Below are 23,437 nucleotides of genomic sequence, written 5' to 3' on the forward strand. Positions count from 1 at the left end.
CACTTCTACACAAGATGAGTTGCATGATAGACAGACAGACAAGGCAGTATGGACTAACTGAATGTACCTTTTTGCATTTTCTGGAGAACCCCAAATATTACACCAGTGAAACTGAGCAACAAATTGCAAAACAAGCAGAATGTTATTTATTTCCTCCTGAATACCACCTCACTCCCAGCCAGTAATAATTAAGTGCAGATTTGGCTATTTAAAATATTTGTCCAGTAAATTTCTCTCATGTTATTTGTTTTCTGTTCATACCTGACTTGTTCTTTTTAATGTCTTCCTAATTTAATCAAATTTCAAACATATGCATGTATTTCATGCTAATCACATAAAGTTATCAGGTGTTCTAAATGTCTGACAGTAAAATTTATTTTAAATTAAAGATTCAACGTGTGCAAGCAAAATATTTGTTTTCAAGGTCTCGTTCTCTGGTACTCTGAAGATTTCTCTAAAATTTTGTGGGGTTTTATTTGTTTTAAAACTTATCTTAAAGGATACCTTCATCACCTATTAACATGGTTTTAAATTATAGAGCCTGAATGTATATACGTGCCAAGGGGCCTGAAAAACATATTAATATATGGTTTAGGATAAAGATGAAAAAGAAGTGGAAGAATTCCTCCATTTCCCCTTTACCCATACCTCAGGAAAAATGTCCAAGCAACTTCAAGGAGACAAAACCCAGTCAAGATGACTCAGATGCTGACATGAGGATGTGGATGTTGCATCCAAGCCAGAGCCATTTAGTTCCCCAAAATAATGATCCCTATGAATAAAGGACTAGGAAGAGTCAAAATAGATGAACTCTCCCAAATATGGGTAAGCAATGCTGAGACTTTGCCAAAGCCAACTTTTGTAACCAGGGCTGTATACAGTAGGCTCACCTAGTCCTGGGTAGAAGTTGAGGGAATCTGGAGGCCAGTTTCTTTACCTGAATGCCTCAAACTGTACCATACCTGCTATCAGGAATCTCTGACCTGTTTGCCTGGATGATGTTTTAGTTCTTATCCTTTCTGTACTTTTGTCAGACGGCAGGAATTAACTAGGTATGGATATGGGCTTAAACTTTTTGTGGAATATGCTATGTATTTAGTATGCACTAAGTCAAGAAGGTCAAGACAATAGGTAACTATATACTTCCAAACCTTCTTTAGCATAATAAGATATCCTATTATCAGAAGCAAATTGTAAAGGTCTTCCAGCTTTTATCATGTGGCTAGGAACCAGACACATATGCTTACATTTTCTATATAACTTTAAATCCCCCAGAAACTTAAAAAGCAGTTTGGGCATTAAATTATAAACAGTCTAAATGGATTTTTTTTAAAAATAATGTATAATTACTAAGCTAATTTTTGAACTTTCAGAAGTTTGAAGAGAGACATTTTCTAAGAGTAAACTTAATAATCTTAAACATTAAATCTCAGTGTAAAAGGGTCCCATATACTCATTTGGTTCCCAACTCACATTTTATAGTTATCCTAAATGTTGTCTACTATTACTGTTGAAAAACAACATTAAATCAATCAAAACAAATCATTTCAAACTCATATTAGCAGTGGTTCATGCAAAATATGCTATGTGCTTAAAAAGGGAAACAGGCTGAATTTGATTTTCACTGTTTTTATACAATCATCTCCAATAAACAATGTTAATAAAGTTATTAAAACCATACACAACATTTTCTTCTTACTGTTCCTGGGCACAACATGCAGCTAAATCATCGCTTCATAACATCCTTTATATGCAATTTAGTAAATTTAAAACAGGTAATATAATCACTAATGTTGTTAAATACTGCACCAATCTTTTTTTAATGAATTGTTTATAGAATGGGAATTTTGAATTACCTCATTATTCTATCACCTACTGCTGTTCCTCTGATATATCTAGCAAAAGGAATAACAGCTAAAGTCATTCAAGCAAAAATGCTATATGAATTATTTTTAAAGAAAAAACTGCATCCTCAGGCCAAATTAACCATTTGATTTCCATGTTCATAATACTCTAAGTATTAATAATTGATCTTTTTTCCTTATTACATTTTCCTGCAAAATCACCATTAATTCTTCAGTACCTACATTGTTTTCAAACATACCAATTTACTTGTATTCAAAATAAAAAGTGGAAGAAAATATTTTTGGTTTGCATTTAGTAGTGAGAATTAACAGAGAATCAGTGTAGAAAAACCTTATTACTATTACAGCAATCTAGGTCCTGAAATGACTTCATTCTAAATCTTTTAGCAGAGTGCTTAAATCCTATTGTTCTTGAAGAATCCAGTCATTAGGCTGGATATGGCAGATCTTCTGATCAGATTATGGATGTATCTTATAAATCCAACAGAAAAAAGAACTGGAATTGTAATCATAAATGAAAGAGCTAAATATTGCAGTACCAAACTGCAACAAATTATTAACAACTACCGGTAATGAGTAATTCTATCCCCATAATAGATATCAGTCTACAGACAAAAAAGGTGCTGGCTTAGGATGAGGAAATTGGGAAGATGCAGCAATTGAGTGCCCTGATGATGAAAAAGAAAAACTGGCTTTTTTACTATGTATCTCTCCCCAACTAGCCCTTTTACTGTTTTACTTATCTTGATGCAGAAAGTTACATGGGACCAATTGAGGTCTAGATCGAATGAATAGATCTGAATGGCTGAACCAAAAAGCTATGGCAAAACCAAATACTGCTTTTAAAAATCAATACTGGGTTTCTCAATTCTTCTGAAACATGCACATCTATGTGAATAGCATACAGCTTAAATTCATACCAATTTTTAGTGGGCAATAAATCAAAATATTCTAAAACAGAATTTGTTAATGTATTGGGACTTTACAAAGCACAGTTAAAAATAAGATTAAATGTTGCTGTAGTATCACTTTTTACACAACTCTGTAATAATAAAATGCTCAGTTGCAAAGAAACATTTTATTTCCACTGTTTATCAAGACATAAGTGTGATTGTATTTAGTGCTAGTATGCAGGTGTTCAAGGGGGGTAGGGACATGAAACTAAATGATTCACAGCATTTTGATGCAAACTACCACTTTCATGCATGTGTGCCATGACACAGTGCAACTACTGTATGAAGGAAGGGAGCTTGCATCATGAAATTATATCTTGATAGTTAGGAATAAAAATCTATGTTTTAATGACTCTGAAATTTGGCATTAATTATTATTTGAGGCTGCAATTCTTTTTGCTTTAATTGAAATCGTGTGACCTCAGAGCCAAAAGAATGCAAACTTTTCTGTATTTTTATGGCCCATACAGCATATATTAAACAAAAATGCTGAAAAGTGATAGCATGGTTTCTCAATATACCAAGTTAGGAAAAAATTGCAATATATTAGAGTAAGCCCTGACCAGGCTTAAATTAACATGGTTAAAAAATGAATGAATTCTTCTCATCAAATGTACACGAAATAAACCTGGCATCACTAGTATCACATAACCCCATCTAGTGGTCCTTCAGACATCCCAAAAATGTTTAGTACAGTCTCTGAATTAAAAATGTTACTTATCCCATTTTGAGCAAATTTAAATTTTTTAAAAAAAATAATATTCCTATTTAGTAAATTATAGACACTCTAAATGCTGCTCTGTGACCATAATAAAATGACTGAATTATAGATAATGTATCTTTTCTTTTAATCATAATGCATAATGGAACCTATTTGTTCCAAGCCCTCTCATTTTAGAATCTTTTTTAATAAATCAGAAAGAAAATGTAATTCCTGAAAGACATGAAAAAGAACTAGGAACATTTGCTGTTAGAAATTTTAAAAATCAACTTGTTTATAGGAAATGGCAACATATTTTATATTTAGAGAAAAATATAAAAATGAGGAACAAAAGCTCTTATTATGCGTGTGTACATTACATAATTTGTTTCTGATGACATTATCTCTATTTTCTATCACAGTTTCAAAAGGGGTGAACGTAATGCGTAAAATAATATGTATTCATGTTCGCCAGTCAAATTACATCTATTCTCTACAAGTCAAAGAAAATTTGCGCAAAAGGAGAAACTTTATCAGATATTCTATTTTGGTCAAGCTTCAAGTCACACCATTTGAGGTGAGACAGCCAACGTGGTGCACAGGTTAAGGACACTAAAGACACTACAGAAAACCCAGATTCAAATCCACAGTCAGCTATGACAGCTCTCTGAATAATTCTGTACCAAACACTCTCTCAGCCAAACCATGAAAGTCAGCTAGGTGAGTTTGTTCCAGTCACTCTGTTCTCAGCCAAACCTACCTCAAGGCTTGATGTGAGGAAAAGGGGGAGGAAGGAACACTACCTATGGTGCCTTGAGTTGCTACATGAAAGGCAGGATATAAATCAAACAAAATGTGTGTAAACACCACTGCAAAAACTTCACGGGACTCTATGTACTTCAAATACAGATGTGCTCAATACAATTATCTGCATACAGGTGAAACTCGAAAAATTAGAATATCATGCAAAAGTTCATTTATTTCAGTAATGCAACTTAAAAGGGGAAACTAATATATGAGATAGACTCATTACATGCAAAACAAGATAGTTCAAGCCGTGATTTGTCATAATTGTGATGATTATGGCGTACAGCTCATGAAAACCCCAAATCCACAATCTCAAAAAATTAGAATATTACATGCAATCAATAAAACAAGGAGTGTACATAGAACAATATCGGACCTCTGAAAAGTATAAGCATGCATATGTACTCAGTACTTGGTTTGGGCCCCTTTTGCAGCAATTACTGCCTCAGTGCGGCATGGCATGGAAGCTATCAGCCTGTGGCACTGCTGAGGTGTTATGGAAGACCACGATGCTTCAATAGCGGCCTTCAGCTCTTCTGCATTGTTCGGTCTCATGTCTCTCATCTTTCTCTTGGCAATGCCCCATAGATTATCTATGGGGTTCAGGTCAGGCGAGTTTGCTGGCCAATCAAGCACAGTAATCCCACGGTCATTGAACCAGGTTTTGGTGCTTTTGGCAGTGTGGGCAAGTGCCAAGTCCTGCTGGAAAATGAAGTCAGCATCCCCATAAAGCTCGTCTGCAGAAGGAAGCATGAAGTGCTCCAAAATCTCCTGGTAGACGGCTGCGTTGACCCTGGACTTAATGAAGCACAGTGGACCAACACCAACAGATGACATGGCTCCCCAAATCATCACAGACTGTGAAAACTTCACACTGGACTTCAAGCATCTTGCAGTGTGTGCCTCTCCATTCTTCCTCCAGACTCTGGGTCCTTGGTTTCCAAATGAGATGCAAAAGTTGCTCTCATCAGAAAAGAGGACTTTGGACCACTGAGCAAGACCAGGTCTGTTTTTCTTTACCCCAGGTAAGAAGCTTCTGACGTTATTTGTTGTTCAGGAGCGGCTTAACAAGAGGAATACGACATTTGAAGCCCATGTCCAGGATCCGTCTGTGTGTGGTGGCTCTTGATGCACTGGCTCCAGCCTCAGTCCACTCCTTGTGAAAGTCCTCAACACCTTTGAATGGCCTTTTCCTGACAATCCTCTCCCGGCTGCGGTCATCCCTGCTGCTTGTGCACCTTTTTCTTCCACACTTTTCCCTTCCACATAACTTTCTATTAATGTGCTTTGATACAGCACTTTGGGAACATCCAACTTCTTTTGCAATTACCTTTTGAGGCTTTACCTCCTTATGGAGGGTGTCAATGATGGTTTTCTGCACAACTGTCAGGTCAGCAGTCTTCCCCATGATTGTGATTCCTACTGAACCAGACTGAGAGACCATTTAAAGGCTCAGGAACCCTTTGCAGGTGTTATGGCTTAATTAGCTGATTAGAGTGGGACACTTTGAGCCTAGAATATTGCACCTTTTCACAATATTCTAATTTTCTGAGATTGTGGATTTGGGGTTTTCATGAGCTGTACGCCATAATCATCACAATTATGACAAATCACGGCTTGAACTATCTTGCTTTGCATGTAATGAGTCTATCTCATATATTAGTTTCCTCTTTTAAGTTGCATTACTGAAATAAATGAACTTTTGCATGATATTCTAATTTTTCGAGTTTCACCTGTATATCCCCAGAGGTTAAATGATCCAGTTAGGAAACTGTGACAGAACTCCACCCTTGATGAATCTGTGCAGCAAATTGTGTACTAAATTATTGAATAAATATAATCTAGAAAATAATATATTCAGTAAGATCACTGAAGTTGAGTGCAAATACATACATAAAGCCACAACTGTAGTTACAGCAAGAGTAAATGGTGAAGAATTGATCTGTCATGCTTTTACTCAATGCAAATTGCCAGTGAGAGAATGTTGAGATCTGAATAAATGTGCTGCAAAGTTTTTGGAGGCAGGAAACAAACACAACAATACTAACCTATGACTAACGCCTCCACGATATCGTGCACCAGGTATGAGAACAGGGTCATCATCGCTATCATCAGTTTCATGGAAAACAGAACTTCTTGTTGATGATTCTTCATGAGTGGCAAGTCCTGAGGAATCTGGTTGAGAATGAGGTTCATTATTGGTATTATTTGGGATGGTAGAAGAATCTGTACTTTGTTGACTCAAGCTTGCTTGCTCTTCCATGGTTTTGCCTGATAAATCTTCTCTTGGAATCTGGCAGATTAAATCAAGATCGGGAACATTTCCTTGTTCCATAGTACTTTCAGGCTGGTCAGATATCTCATTGTCTGATAGAATAAATAATATTTGGTAATCAAACACTTTTGAATATATTTAACAGGAAAGAACAATGAACTATACAAAATTGATACAATCTATTAAGAGATATAATAGCTGTAAATGGTGAAAAAGCACTTAATTTTCTTTTAGTTGTTGCTCTATTTGGGTACAACATTTTCCACAAGCATTTTACTCAAAGCAGCTCTTTGATAGTAGTTAGATAATGCACTGGTAGCACAGAGTTATAGTAACAAAACCATAATATTCTATAGTAAGAAATTGTTGGTTCAGCATAAATTAATTGCAAATATTCCAAAAAATTACAGGACGTTACCTTTAACATATATATCTGTAATTATTTTACATACCCGAATGCGGTGTATCAACATTTTCATTTGTTGACATTAGCTCTTCAGTATTTGTACTTTCTTCAGGTGATTCTTCAGGAATTTCTAAAACAGAGAATTTAAAATAATGGATGAATACTGCAGATAGATAAAAACCATTTCTAATATTTGCTCTTTACTATAAATGATGTTTAGAATGATTTCAAAGACTGCTATATTTTACATTGGAAGAGGCAAGATGGTGCTTTGCAGATGTTTTAAACTACTCTTTCTAATCCTGTTAGTAAGTGTTTGATATTGATCCTGTTAGCAAAAGTGATAAGTATGAAGTCTAAAGAATGTTGAGTTTACCAATGTGTCATATGACAAAAGTTACAGCTAAAACATGCTTTCTCAAAACATGGAGGTACAAAAGAGGCACACATTTCTTTGTAATCCCAATAAAAGAAAATCCTGATTCCTATTCTTATTTTTGCTGCAGATTTCAGATATGTATGATGATTTAGTTTTATAAACCTTATTGTATTTATGGTCAGCTCAAACTATTATTTAAACAATTATTAAAATCTATTTAAGGTTGTAGCATTTTTGTAGTAGGTGATTCTTTTTTTATGATGTTATTAATTTTTATAAGATAACATTCTTTAGTATTTAGCAAACACCATGTTGTCTGGATTCATGTCATTAAAAACAATAAATAATAATTAGTTTCTATATTTTCATAATCAATACGAGTTAATTATTTCTTAAATCTTCTCTTCACCCAATAGTCTTCTTACTAATACATATTTAATGCTACATAGTACATATTAGGTAATTCTTGAGCTAGCATTTTACAGCACTTATGTACAGTTATAATTTCTGAAAATTCTTGGTTATTTAATGCATAGCTCCAGCTCTCTAACAGTTTTTGCTCAGCTCAAATAGTAAAGTAGTCCTCAGGTTATGATGAAAATTGGAACTGGGATTGCTGTTGCTAAGTGATGCAGTCATAAATTGAAATCCCAACAGCCCCAGTTGCCATCATGATCTCAGAACACACGGGTGGTTAAGTGAGAGAGCCAGAAATCCCAGAAAGGGAATGTGGGAGACAATATAGGTGCTGTATGTGGACTCTAGGGAGGGAACTTTAAGGACCAGTCATATGTCCATTTTTTAAAGTACCACCGTAACTTTGAATAGTCATTCAAATGGACTTAAGCCAAGAACTACTGATATTCATAATTCCACAATAGTGTTAAATTTATTATCTTTCAGCTTTCAACACTTAGTTATGTAAATAGGTATAATGAAAAAATGGTATAAAATATATTATAAAAAGAAACAGTCACCAATTTAACAATGTTACCATATTTTCCGGCGTATAAGACGACTTTTTAACCCATGAAAATCGTCTCAAAAGTTGGGGGTCGTCTTATACGCCGGGTCGTCTTATACGCTGGAAAATACTATTCACCTCTCTGATCTGCAGTCCCCGGCAACGCGCTCCGAAGCCGCCTCCCAGCCAGCATGTCGCCGCCAAACTTCCCAGCCCACACCGCGGATGGTTCCGGTCCTGGTCAAGGACACCGCGGAGCCCGCTGGCACCGGGCAAGACCCGGCAGAGTTGTCCTGCGTGCGCGCGCACTGGCCAGCTGCCGGGCGTCGGTGTGTCAATCACTCATCGGATCAGGGGAGGGGACGGAACGGCTTGGAGCTGAGCCGCCGCTGTCGCCGTCGCCACCGGGGTTCGGACGGGAGGGAGAAGCCTCCTCTTCGCGAGCCTCCCCTGCCTCCGAGCCAGGCCGGCGATCGCTGGAGGGACAGACGCGGCGTCGGACGGTCGGAAGAAGCAGCCGACGCGCGGAAGGCAGGCTCACGACGAGTCGAGGTGGGCCTGCGTCTGTGACGTGCAGGGATGGCAGGGGTGGCTCCCGTAGCGAGGGAGGCGCGTCCATGGGGAGACGGGTGAGGCCCGTGCGGCGTGCTGTGAAGAGGGGCCCTGCTGAATGTCGCGCCTGTAGGCTGCGACAGACAGTAGGAAGGGAGCACCTTTGCTCCTGCCGAGGCACCACCTGACCCGCGCCGACCGGAAGAATCGCTTGCCTGGTCACGCAGTGCGGAACAGCGGTACTTGGCGCCCCTCTTGCCCGCAGACCATGCAGCGGCCCTCGCCAGCCGGCTCTCTAGCGCGTTTTCCGGGCCCGACTGGCCAACCGTCTCCTGGGCGGGGCTTGGCTCCAGACGCGGCGGCTGCTCTGTCTGCAAATGCTATCTCAAAGCTGAATCGCGCTTGGCCGTCCCCGCGCTTGGCGGGGACTCAGAGTTCCTGCGGTGGTTGCGGCTTCTGGCGTGCTGTTTGCAGAGTCTGGCCTGGAAGAGCGCGTGGCTTTGCACCATTTGCATCAGACGGGGCTGAATCTGAATCGGGCTTGTGTCGGACACTTGGCAACTGGCATGTAAGTATTTTCCGGCGTATAAGACGAAAAACCTTGAAAATCTTCTCAAAAGTCAGGGGTCGTCTTATACGCCGGGTCGTCTTATACACCGGAAAATACGGTAATGAACATCTGCTTCCTAACTAAGCTCTTTTGTGATTCAAATAATATATTTTTGTTTGTCCTCTGCATCCAAAATGAAACAAAAATATTATTTGGTCTGTCTAAACAAATATGTTGGAGTTTCATGAGAGCAGGTCAACACTGTTATAATTAAAAAAACATGGTGTTTTTTATAACAGAAATTATAGCACATCTTACTTGATTCTTCAGTCTCTGGTGCTGGTACCTCTGAACCTGCAGTTCTTAGGGATTCTTCCTGACCTTCTATTTTGCTCTGATTTCCACTCCCTCTTGAACTTGAAGCTGTGCTACTCCTAGCAACAAATGCATGCAATAGCATATGCACTGTTTTAGATATTTTAGAAATTCTTCAAACGTTTGTAAAGTACAGACAGAAAGATCAGCTCTACAAATTTAATATTAAAAATTAATACAGCTACACTTTAAAAATATCAGAAATAAAGCAATATAAAATTCAAATAGTAGGAATCAAAACTCACAATGAAAATGTCTATGGAAATCAGAAGGGTAACAAAATTACATTAGTGTAACAATGTGTTCATTGTCAGATAGAAGGGAAATAATTTGATAGAAAGTATTTCCAATATTAAGAAATCCCCTCAGTTGTTTGCACTTACGTTTTTAAGAGTCTCAATTACAGTACCAGAGTCATATAGTTGTACGATTCCACCCTATTTTGAACTTACCTGAATAGGAGAGCAGGAATGACAAGAATGTAAACAACCATCCACCATCAATTGATATTAAAGATAAAAGGAAATTCAAGTCTCCTCTTCTAAGATAGCAATGCTTTAACCACCATGAAAGACTTCACAGAAATAAAGACAAACATGGCTAGAAAACCAGTGGCATTTGTAACAAGCTGCAACAATGTCAAATGATAGCACATGTATCATGACATTATCATCAAAAATAACATGGTTTGGTACTTGCATCACAAGTACATACATTGCACCATGACATCATGCCATTATCTTCACCTTGTTTCTGTGAAAACCCATAATATAAAAATAATATAAACCATATCTTCATTGTATTCCAGGAATCGGTGAACATATAAGATAGCTGGCTGTTTCTAAGCAGATAAGAATGATAGTTCAGAATTTATAACTAATCAGATTTCAAGCTCTTCACATTCTCTTATAGGGCTGCCCTTTTAGAAGAGGAGAGCTGAATTTCTTAACTTAGACGCTCACTGCATCTGTTGATAACTGACACTTAATTGCATTCTCTGAAGTCCTGCTCCTTGTCCAAGTTATGTTGGAATGTTCCAGTCAACAAGAGAACATGGAAAAAAAGCCTCAGCTTCCAAGAAAATGGAGGGGCAGCAGCAGGACTTTTCAGTCTTTCCTCTGGGGTAGGTGGGGGTTGCCCTACTTCTACTATAGAAAAATAAACCTTTGTAATAAGTCCAATGTATCATTCGAGGACTATAGAGCCCCTATGGAACTGTCTGAGGATCATGATTATTGCCAGGAACATGCACATTTTTGCCCCAAATCATTTTGTATAGAAAATATCTGTCAGAGGTTCATAAGAAACATAAACTATGTATGCATAAATAACCACTTCAGGAATCGTTGTTATGGGCAGGCAAACTACTATTTCCTAACTGGTTTTCTCATGTTGATATAATTTAGGACATGGTGATATACATGATAGCCTATTCTGAATAGAATCAATCTGTCCAGTAGGATTGAGAAAAGGGTTACTTTAGATCAGACATGTCAAACACAAGGCCCGGGGGCCGGATCCGGCCCGCAAAGTGGTTTCATGTGGCACGCGAAGCCATCCTGGAAACAGTGAGGGAACGGCCCCCACTGCCTTGGCCCTGGCCCAGAGACTCTCCTTCTGCCAGAGACCCTCAGATCTGTCCTACTCCTGCCCAGGCCCCCATAGGCACCCTTGATGCGAACATTGTAGAGCTGGCCATGCCCACCTAGTAGGCCATACGCACTCTAGCCATGCCCACCCAGTAGGCCACGCCCACCCTGGCCATACCCACCCGGCTCCTTGAGGGCAACCGCAATGCTGATGCGGCCCTCAATGAAATTGAGTTTGACACCCCTGCTTTAGATTGTCATTTTTAGCCCTTCTTGATGATAAACCTCCTCCTCTGGAATAGCTTGTACCCTGGAATAGCCTCATTCCTACTAGTGTTCCAGAAGATTAAGAATTGTGTATTCTGAATGGACATTAGCATTGAGAGGATGGATGGAATATTGCCTCAATAAATGATGCTACGCTTACTCAAGGGACATATGGAAATCAGATGTCCAATTATTGATTTTATTTATTTGTATGCCACCCTTATAATTTTACAAATAACTCAGAAGATGAACATATTGAACACGCTTCCTCCTCTTTTCCCCACAACAACCCTTTGAGGTGGGTTGGGCTGAGAGAGACTGACTAGCCCAAAATCGCCCAGCTGACTTTCATGACTAAAGGGGAACTTGAACAATGACTTAATATGCTGTACCAAAATATCCTGATATATGCAATGCAATGAGTAATCATAGCATTGTCATTACAATTTCTTCATATTATTCTAATATTGTTAATTGTCTAAAAATATAGATCCTCTATCTGCTTCCCAAAGTTTCTAAAAAGAATCAGATACTATTTAGTTTCTAATCAAATTATTTATACTATTACATAACAACTATAAAAATAAAAGTTTCAGTTCAAAATATAGCCCGCATTTGTAATGACTACTTACCATTCATCAGTGAAATCTAATTTAATTGTACTTGTAGTTGTTCCTTCTGTGCTATAATGTAAACTTAAAACAGGTTCACTTGCTCCTGGCCGTGGACTTGCTTTTTCATCATCTAAAAAGAAAGTATTACAAATAAAAATATGTTTATTTATTTATTTGTTTATTCATTTGTTAATAAATAAAATTTTTACTGCTGCCCACCTCCCTCACAGTTACTCCAGTTGGCTTATAAAGATAAAACCCCAGTATACAAAAAAAAATAAACTTGTACATAATTGTGCTAGTTAGCTTGTGCTAGCCATGGTCTTTTAAAGATATATAATATGTAATATTGATGTACAATATGTAATAACAAATTTGTAATTCTGTCCTGCTTGGCAAAGGCAATAAGCCAAGGAGGCATAAAATTAAAATTTAGAAATGAATAAATAATTTCTACACTAATAAATGCTGGAGCTATTTTATCTTTTTAAAAATAGTAATGTTTATTATATTCTGTGTATGAATGTTTCCAGTAAATATATTTAATCATTTTAATTTGACAATTGAAACATTCTGAAAAATAATAGCTTCCAATTTTTATTGTAACTTAGTAGAAAACTTCAGAAGTCAGGAGGGTAACAGACTAAAACACTAGTACTCTTATGTTTATATATGGCTTGCCTAACCTCTTTTGAGGAATAATAAAAAAATGCAATTTCTTATTACAACAGAACTAAGTAAAATATAATTATACCTCATGAATTTAGATATTTTAAAAATAAACTTCATGTTGAATTATCTGATACACACATACATACACACACACACACACCAGTAGCCAAGTTGGGGCACATTATCCTGATCTATGTGAATACTAAGAGACAATATCAATTTGATGGCACATCATCATCAAGCCCAAAAACGTGTAACAGATCACTGTTTTTATTTTACAAAATTCATCTTATATAACAAAAGTCATAGAAGGAATGACAGAAACTACAAAAACCGGGATCTCACACAAGTTTTGTAATTCAACATGCTGATAATGGATGCCTCCAAAATATTACTTTATGCATATTATGGATGATTGTGTAGTAAACCAGACATTTAGACTGGATTTACCATTTGTGTCCCATCTATCGAATTTTTCCCAAAGACCTGAGATAGGCAGATGTTGTTGTTTAATAATATTAAAGGTATTGTCACAGGATGTAAGATGATGATGATGTTTATTAATTATTCGACCTTTATATATATAAAAAACTCAAGGCAGTGGGCATACCTCATACTCCTGCCTACTCTCCCCACAACAATCCTGTGAGGTGGCTTTTCTGTGACAACTGGTCCGAAGCTACATTACTGGTTTTCATACGTAAAAGAGGCTTAGAACTTATAGTCTCCTAGTTTGTAGGCAGCACTTAACCACTATATCATACTAGCAGATACAATATATCAGAACTTAGGCTTGGCTCAAGACATCAGTTCATCTCTTTCCCACATAATGTCACAGGATATTTGTCATTTTTTTTCTTGCACTGCATGAGTTGAGTATATGGCATAGCCAAAGAATGTAATTTCTAAAGACTTCGTGTTATAAATGGTTTGAGAAACTGATTGCTTCAAGGAAGTGAAGTTTGTCTAAGGGGTTCACCCATACACTCAAGCCCTAAAAGGCAATTCATTTCCACATGCAGATCAATCACTCTATGTTGTTGTGTTGCTCAGTGAAAAAAGGAACTAATATGAAATATTTTGAGGACAGAGCTTCATTCTGCCAATAGACTGGAATTTCATTCTTCAAAAAATATCTAATGCAAGATACTAAAAGGCAAAAGCTTATTATCTTATATTGTGTTAAAGCATGAAAAAGATTTTCTGTTTGTTCTAAGATCAAGGGTAATATCAGCAACATGGAATTTCTCAAGTTCATTTCAAACAAGGATTATGCTTCATTAACCTTTATATATTTATATTTTACAAGGATTAGCAACATCAATTAATAAAAAATCCAAACCATGAAGTGCAAAACTGCCAAACCTATCTTTGTCATGCATTGTTTAACACATGAGATAAATTTTAGTAATTTGTGAGTTAAATTAAAATGCCACCTAACAGAAGGATGAATTTATAGTTTTTTTACTTCTTCAAATGGAAAAATCTTATAATTCAGCTGCTATTTATTTGAAATTGAGTTCTGTATCCCAATAAAAGAAAACAAAGCCAAAAATCCATAAACCCTTTATTCTTACAAATCACAATGGGGAAAAAATCTACTATGAAGCCTTACCATAAACAGCCTCAGATCAGATACCCAAACAACAATCTTAGAAAAAACATACACAATTCCTGGTTGATCTCAAAGGCTACCTTTGCAGTTTTAGCAGAAATGAAGTGAGGTAGTTTCTCCTGGACTTCCATTCCAGGGAATACTTAACGAAGTTTAACTAAATCTAGTTAAACGCTGGCACTAGGGCAGGGGCCAGCAACCTGAAACAGTGAAAGAGCCACTCGGAACCGGTTCCCTCACAAAAGGAAAAACTGGGAGCCACAAAAAATGTGTGCACATGCGCGTACATGCGCGCATGTGCAGAACAGGGTTTGACTGAAGAGTGGAGCCAAGGCGAGATATGCACCTACCCTGCATATTTGAATTGATTGGTTGAACTTTTTTAGTCCCACCTTTTTTTTTGGGGGGGGGATTGCACATGGCAGAGGACTGGGAGCCGCAGGGGACGTCTGAAAGAGCCGCATGCGGCTCCGGAGCTGCGGGGTGCAGACCTGTGCACTAGGGTTAATGAATTCTTTCAGTTCCTCAGGTTGGAATAGAAGGGCTTTAATGGTACAAATGATTATGCTGGAACAGTATTTTTTTTTTAAAAAAATCACATTTTATCCAGACGTGACATATCCTTAACTGAACGTGTTACAGATGTAAAGATCGATCCAGCCAAGTATTAGTCAGTTAAGTGTGTGACGATAAATACCAACAAATGCAACAGGCAAGCAGCAACTGCATACACTATTTTGTTCCTGAGGGAAAGCGTCTTGAGCAAACAACAGCAGCACAAACTACGTAACTACATTAGCTGCTTAATAAACCTTGACAAATGACAACCTGTAGGCTGAGGGTCCTGTGAGGATCCCTTAGGGGAAGACTGATCAGAGCTGGAGGACTGCTGTGCTGAACCCTCCGCTAGCTCTCGCTGTCTCTGCTGTTCAGCCTTCTTAAGCCTCAGCCGCTGCAGGCCCCTACGGAGTATAGCTAACTCAGGTGCCATTAATTCTGACAGGAAAAAGGGTGTAAAAAAGAAACAGGCATAGAACATAAGATAAAAGGAATACGACTAAAGAGCAAGGTAATAGATATTATGTAGAAAATACAAGACAAGCATCAAATTTCATTTTTAAAAGCAGACTACTAAGACTTAGCACAGGAGCAAAATGTGCTTTACTTATTTTATTTTTTTTAAGTATGAGAATTATGCTCATTATATATGTTTTCTAGCTCTACCTGCTCAACTACTAAGGCAGTTAAGTTCTGTAAAATTAAAAAAAACAAGATATAACCATGAAGATGCAAAAAATATATAACGATCCTTTCCTGCACAACTCCCACGCATATAACTGTTTCTACTCTAACAATATTTATCGGCAATTAAGAGATCAATGCAGTATCTGGGCAAAAGTGAAGCTTAACTATCAAAGTTGTCATCAAAATTTTAGGCTGTAAACTACAATATAAAATACAGTCCTATTTGACTGTGATAAAGCACACCACTGTAAAAGTTGTTTAATGCTGAAATGAGGGAGGGGGTGTTTTTGTTTTTTGTTTGCTTAGTCAGTTTTCAAGTTTGGGATTTGGTCCTTCTGTCAATAAAGAACAAAACTGAAACATGAAGGTCCATGCTTACTCTAACGTATAAGCGTGTGTCATAATTTTTGTTTTCATGATGACAGTAATTAGATTAGGCAACTGCTAAGCTGACTGTAATGAATTACTCCTCTATCCCAGTCAACCACAACATATCAAAAGATTTCCCAATACTCGGCAGTAATCACCCACGAGGAATAGGGCAATTAGAAGATTTTAGTGCTCAATTTGCAGAAAGGAAAGAATTGCCATTTGATATATTACAATGTTTTCATGTTCTAGTATATGAATAAGTGAGACATTAAAAACTACTATAACAGTAGATCTTATGTAAAGAATTAACATTATGCAATTCAGAGCATAATAATTCATTGTTTTATTTTCAGACCATTATTATATTGCTGAATTGGTTTCATGACACTTTTTGGAAATATGGACTAAAAATAAGAAAAAAGGAATTAAACATTCAAGATCACTTGTGCTAATGACAGGGACAATTACTGCAACAAATTCTTCTCCTATAGGCAATACCTTTTCTTAGTAACAATCTGATTTAAATAATATTTAGAGCATTACCATTTGAAGGAGTATTAACTACCTTATATCAGATTAACTGATTTGTTTTCTGGCTATATATCACTTAAAAATTGCTTGGCTATAACAGCCACAACACAGTGAGCTAATTGCTGAAAGGTAGATAGAAGATGTCCAGTTATATGGCACTATCAAACCATCTTAAAAAAGTAATCAAGGTTGGATGGAGTCAATATTTGGATGGGAGATGCCTCAGAAATTTCACTCCTATACTAGACTTGAGAGAGGTGGAATGGGAAGCCACCTCCACTCTTGCCAGGAAAACAAACTGGGCATATTTTCCTCAGAGTTAAGATGTCCTCCAAGGAAACTTCATTTTTTTAATTTGGAAGATATTCTTTTTTGTGAAAGGTCTTAGAACACTATGGCCTGGCAAAGGAACACACGCTTGAATTTTATTGTGACAGGGTTGAACAATATAAACACATAAAATAAGTTCAAAATAAACTGCATTCTAATTGTTTCATTCTGATTTGTTTATTTAATAAATTTATATGGGTACTCATCTCACAAGAAGTGACTCTGGGTGGCGTACAGTAAAAAGTATAAAAACAAGAAACATGTCAAACACGGTCATATTTTACAAAAGCACACACAAGAGATCTGATCAGCAATAGAGTCACCTCAAGATATCAAGGGTGCCCTGATGTCAAAGCCAGGTAAATGTAGTTCACCTCCCAGTGCCAACAGAATCAGTTAAGACCTTCGCTCTTTCCGCCGCGACCTGAAGATTTGGCTATTTGAACTTGCCGGCCTGGACTGAGGGACTGGGATTTTAGATTTTAAATTTTACATTTTAGAACGTGTTTTATTGTTTAGGGCTACTTGGTTTAATTTATTTTAAATTTTGTATATTATGTGTTGTATATAGTGTTTTAATTGCCCTGTACACCACCCCGAGTCCTTCGGGAGAGGGGCGGTATATAAATCCAAATAATAAATAAATAAATAAATAAATAAATAATCCTCCAGGACAGAAACAATCAGGTTAACTTAGACAAATAAAGGTTTATGGAATAGTAATAGCTACAGTATTTTCTCCCAGTTATTTCACTCTATACACATTTGCAAAACTAATTCATCCACAGGAATTCTATAGATGAGGAAGCACACATTAAGCAATGTTTGAGAAAAATCTACAATTGATAAATATGTTTTACCTCTAAATCCAATTCTTCTATACTGCATTTGAAAGAATATAGTAACAGTTTTATAGTGATATTCAATATTTGAATAGAAATCTCTTATATTGTTTTCTAAGAATTAATACAACATACCATACTAATTTTGAAACTGAAGGGAACAGCTGTTTTAAAAGTACATGTGGGGCATTACTTGGGAATTACCAGTTCAAATAAAAGCAATCCAAAATTCCACTGAGTTGATATAAATCCCTAAGTATGCCTTTAAGTGTTTTTCAAGTTATCCTAATAGCACTTGAGAGGAGCATTTTCCAAAATGATACAGTGAGGGGAAAAATTATTTGATCCCATGCCGATTTTGTACATTTGCCCACTGACAAAGAAATGATCAATCTATCATTTTAACAGTAGGTTTATTTTTTTTAAATCCCATTTATATCCCACCCTACTCCGAAGACTCAGGGCGGCTTACAATCTAAGAAGCACAAATCAATGTGCTTAGCAATAGCCTTCATTCTATGTATATGCCTGCTTATTAGGGCTTTTGGCCCCCCCAAGCGGCATTTTTACAAAGTCAGCTTATTGCCCCCAACAATCTGGGTCCTCATTTTACCTACCTTGGAAGGATGGAAGGCTGAGTCAACCTTGAGCCTGGTGGGACTCGAACCTGCACTAATTGCAGGCAGCTGGAGGAGGCATTAAGGAGGCATTTTAACAGTGAGAGACACAATAACAACAAAAAAATCCAGAAAAACACATTTCAAAAAAGAATCTGGAATCTGATTGATTGTTTGCTTCTGTGGACAAGTTGTCTTTTATACAGGTGGTAAACTGAGATTAGGAGCACTCCCTTTAAAAGAGTGCTCCTAATCTCACCTAGTTACCTGTATAAAAGACACCTGGGAGCCAAAAATCTTGCTGATTGATAGGGGATCAAATACTTATTTCACTCATTAAATTGCAAATCAATAACTTTTTTGAAATGCATTTTTCTAGATTTTTTTATTGTTATTCTGTCTCTCACTGTTAAGATAAACCTACCATTGTAATTATAGTTTGATCATTTCTTTGTCAGTGGGCAAACATACAAAATCAGCAGGGGATCAAATCATTTTTCCCCTCACTGTAAGAAAACAGATTCTTCAATAACTGGCACTAGGTTTATTATTATAGTTGATTAAGCCTGCTATGGTTTCATTCCCCATCAAATTTAACCCTAAACCTGATGCTCAATTGCTAAAAATGACATTTCTTTACTTCTGGAATAATGGTGAGCAAGTGGACTGATTTCTAAGCAAAAGCCATAAGAGGATGAGGCTCATTTGAAACAGCGGAAATATTAAAGCAGTTTTTATGGAATGTATTAATCTTTACAGTCTTTTTATGTAATCCAGCTCAATATTCTTTACTAAAATGTTTCATATTTAATGCAGAAATCATATTTCCTATGAATATAGTAGCATTTATTGTACATGCTACACATGGAGCATAAAATGGATTTTATATCTTTTAAATATTTTTAGTTTCATTCCTGGAAGCAAGGAATTGCAGGACTTAATACATGAAGCCAAAGCTATTTTCACAGATATTATTTTTTCCTAGCCAGTACATATTTCCTACTCAAAACATATTTGCACAGTCTATGCTATGCAGGGTTCTCTGTGCAGATGTAAATCAATTTTGAGCCATCTTTCCTGGCCCATTAGATCTGGCAGAGAGAACATGCTGTGGATGCCATCTGCCAGGGACTAGAAAATGGGACTTGTCTGCCATGATGTTGGCCTTACAGAACATTCTCCCACTGGACATTACATCAGCTTTATTCCTTTTGCTGTTCCAGAAGTCCTTTAAGATTTGGTTATGCCACCAGGGCTGAGGGTCCCACAGAACTGGAATCTTGTTTAGATGGCTGTACTATTGAGATGGATGTACTCACATCCTGTCTGCTTGGGGTTTGCATATACTTTAGTTTTAATTAATATGCTTTTAATGTTGTATTTCTAAATATCTGTTTTATATTTACATTGTTTTTTATTGATTACTTACTGTATCCCACCCAGAATCATTTCTTGTGAGATAAGAAGCTATATAAATTAAATTAATAAAATGAATAAAATGGCTCACAAGAATTTGAGATAAAATCCTCCTAAGCTACAATTAAAATTTAACAATGAAATGGCAATATAAAATAGTACATAATATGTGAACCTTTCTATAACCAATTTTTTTTGAAGCTTGCTTTCAATTTACTAACACCTCTGTTCTTTCCCATCCTCTGTTTCTAATGGTAATAAAGATGAAGTGTTGTTGTTTACCATATAAATTATAGAAATGCTAAAAAAACACTGTGTATATTCTAATAAAAACAGAGTGAGAATGGAATTTAGGCTCAATTTCCAGTAACTCACAAAATTGCTTCTATAGGATTGTAGCAAGAATCCCAACATATTGAATATTCCACTTCTAAAGGGCGCTAAAGGTGCTTTGACCACAATTTTTGATATAGATTTTCAATTACTTTCTACTATTACAGGTTTTATAAATCTTCATATAGATCAACTGGCAATATAACTACAGGTAGAAAAACTAGGCAAAAGCAGCATTAACCAAGGAAGGGAAAACTACTTTCTACTATATTGTAACAGTCAGCTCACTAAGTTACATGAACACAATGCAGATGTGGTTCAATAAAAATAAGAAAATATCCATTGTAATGTAAGTCTAATTCTTGCCTGTAAATGATTAGTACAGTAAAGAACAGAACAATTAAGAGACAATAACTGATTGGTTCCTTCATAGAAATCACACATGGTCAGAACCTAAAGATTCATGCAACTAGTTCTACAAACCAAAAGAGCATTTTTATGCTTATATTTCTTAAACAATAAGCTTCCATTCATGTAGTAAGCAACTTTGGGGGGGGGAGTTTTTTTGAAACTGCAACAGTGTCTTACGTTCAATATATACAGTCATTCTTGTGAAAGATGGTTGAGTATATAAAGCAGTTGTTCAAATCTACTTTTTTTCTAAGAACCATCTCCACACTAATTATTGCTAATTTAGGTTATAAAACAATTACTTCATATTTACATACTAGCATTACGAATTCAAAAATATTTGTAACCTAACTACAGTTGAACAAATTTTAAAACAAGCTCTATCAATGAAACTCTGGGAATGAACAAACTCAATTCTCCTACAAACTTCAACACACACATTACACAGCTGAAAAACTGTTCTTGGGGGGGAGGTCAGTAAAATGAGCTAAACATTTAATGGCATATCTTTTTGAAGAAAAGTAGCAATGTACTGTGTTGTAACAAATTATAGCCAAACGTCAGAGTAATAAAATTTTGAGCGAAGATTAATGTAGTCGATTTTAGAACTGGAGGTCATGCGTCCAAGTACGTGACCACACTGAATATTGGTATAATAAATATGTATTTTAAACCCCTGATACAGATTAAATACATGTACTGTTTTAACAAGAAAACTTTACATACCAGGTTGGTGGAGTGTAGGAGGTGCAGGTATCTCCAAAAAAGGTCTTTGTTCATTGTCAGGAGAGGAGAGTAAAGAAGTAGAAGGAGGACTTTCTGTTGATGAAGATGTTGAGGGAGCTTGAGCTGACACTGTAGAGGATGATGACTGCAGTTGTTCAGGACCATCTACTTCCATGGAATTTTCTGTTTCAGCACCTGCCAAGACATTTCCTGGGGTAGAAACATCTGATCTACTTGTTCCACCTTTGAAGAAAAGCATCAACTTAACTTTGCTTGTTTTTTTTAAAAAAAAGATTATCGGTTTATATTTACTGAACACAGTAGCAAATTAATACTTTCAACAGAGTAGATTAAATGTGCTAAATGTGATACTTAAACGCCTTAAATTTGGAGGTGCCTGTTTAAGCCATCAAGTCCAATCTCTGCTCAATGCAGGATGCCAATTAAATCATTCAGATACTGTCAATCCTCTGCCTGAAGGCTTCTAATGAAGGGGAGCCCACAATTTTTGGGTAATAATTTCCACTGTCAAACTGATCTTGTTGTTAGGATATTTTTTTCTAATGTTTGTCTGGTTTTTGTTGGATTGATTTCAGTGTTACATGAGTCTACACCTTTCGATAACTGAAATCCATTACTGCATGTTCTGTAATCTGCAATGAGACAAAATGAGATATTCTTCTACATGATAACTTTTCAGGTATTTGAAGAATGGTATCATTTTCTTTTTGTTGTTGTTGTTGTATCTTTTCAAAGCTACACATGTCCATCATCTTCAATCTCATTTTTCAGGACTTAGTTTCTAGTCCCCCCAATCAATGGTGCACTTCTTTGAGCCATTCCATTTTCTCTTTGAATCTTTGTTAAAATTATTTCCCAGAACTGAACAAAGTATTTGAGTTAACCACAACCAGCATTGGAGAGGATGGATTTGGAAATTATGCTTCTGTTATGTACTTTAGAATACAATTTGCTGTTTTGTAGCCACTTCACACAATTGGCCCATATTGAGTTTGGCCTCAACTATTCCAAGATCTTTTTTATAAATACAAGTCAGGGTTTATAAATTTCATCCTATGCCTAGGCATTTGATATTTGTTTCTTAAGTAAAGAATTTTGTACTTGTTTCTGTTAAATTTGATGTTGTAACTTTTGGATAATTTCTACCAAGATAATTTTCTTTGTCTTCTATAATACAATTTATCTGTATCATCTGCAAATATGGTAAACATTCTTCTCTCCCTTTTTATTGAAATATGTAATATTTCACATACAGGACTGATATTTCTCTTTAATGAAGAACCATTAGTGAACAATCAAAGTATTACTTTTGAGCCAATTTTGAGAACAATTTTCAGATTATTCAGTCAATATTTTATTAACTTATTAATCAGCATGCTATGCTAAAGTCACAAAATTTCATTTCTATAGCACTCTCACAATCAGTTACCCAATCAAAAACCTAAGTACAATTAATCAGAAAAGATTTGTTCTTGACATACTTACTCTTGAGTTGATAGCAACCTTATAATATCAGCATATTTTGGATTAAATAGACTCATTACCATCATTGTGAGGGCTGTTAAAAGCATTTACCTCTAGAGCGAGATCGTCCTCTTCCTCTGTTGCTCTGTGCAACTTCACTTGCTTCTTCAAACCATCTTGACAACATGTCAGACATTCTTTGCATCAATGAAACATTAGGGCTCTGTTCACCTATGTATAAATAGTGATACTAATGCATTTACTGTATTTTTGCTTTTACTAACCACAATCATATATACTTACATCTCTGAAAAATAAAAAAATAAAACATGTGATATTTAATTTTTATATTTTGTAGGGTTTTTTGTATTTTATTACCATTGTTATTGTTATTATTATTTGAATGGCTGCCCATCTTAACCAGGTGAATCTGAATAGCTCACAACAGGTTAAAAATAATCTAACAAAAGCAAGTTAAAGAACAAATATGGAAACATCTAAAACCACCAATAATCACTGAAAAACAAAAATAATCGTGATCAGCAG

The 23,437-nt window shown here is 36.3% G+C and overlaps 1 protein-coding gene across 7 annotated transcripts in view; it reads right to left on the bottom strand.

Moving 5' to 3' along the window:
* DCAF6 (DDB1 and CUL4 associated factor 6) overlaps positions 1 to 23,437 on the bottom strand; it is a 59,723-nt gene that overhangs the window by 10,396 nt on the left and 25,890 nt on the right. Inside the window, exons 9-16 of one of the 7 annotated variants that reach the window (XM_081327392.1) lie at positions 23,003 to 23,122; positions 21,407 to 21,601; positions 15,412 to 15,579; positions 12,315 to 12,426; positions 9,770 to 9,885; positions 7,053 to 7,136; positions 6,374 to 6,692; positions 1,857 to 1,895 (exon numbers count right to left, since the gene is read on the bottom strand). In XM_081327392.1, the coding sequence (XP_081183518.1) occupies positions 1,857 to 1,895; positions 6,374 to 6,692; positions 7,053 to 7,136; positions 9,770 to 9,885; positions 12,315 to 12,426; positions 15,412 to 15,579; positions 21,407 to 21,601; positions 23,003 to 23,122 (1,153 nt within the window). Of the gene's footprint in view, positions 1 to 1,856; positions 1,896 to 6,373; positions 6,693 to 7,052; positions 7,137 to 9,769; positions 9,886 to 12,314; positions 12,427 to 15,411; positions 15,580 to 21,406; positions 21,650 to 23,002; positions 23,123 to 23,437 lie in introns of all 7 variants that reach the window. The other 6 variants (XM_081327394.1, XM_081327390.1, XM_081327395.1 and 3 more) reach the window with 6 other exon arrangements.

The sequence above is a fragment of the Vipera berus genome, assembly GCF_964194415.1.
Source record: "Vipera berus genome assembly, chromosome: 4".
NCBI classification, from domain to species: Eukaryota; Metazoa; Chordata; class Lepidosauria; order Squamata; family Viperidae; genus Vipera; species Vipera berus.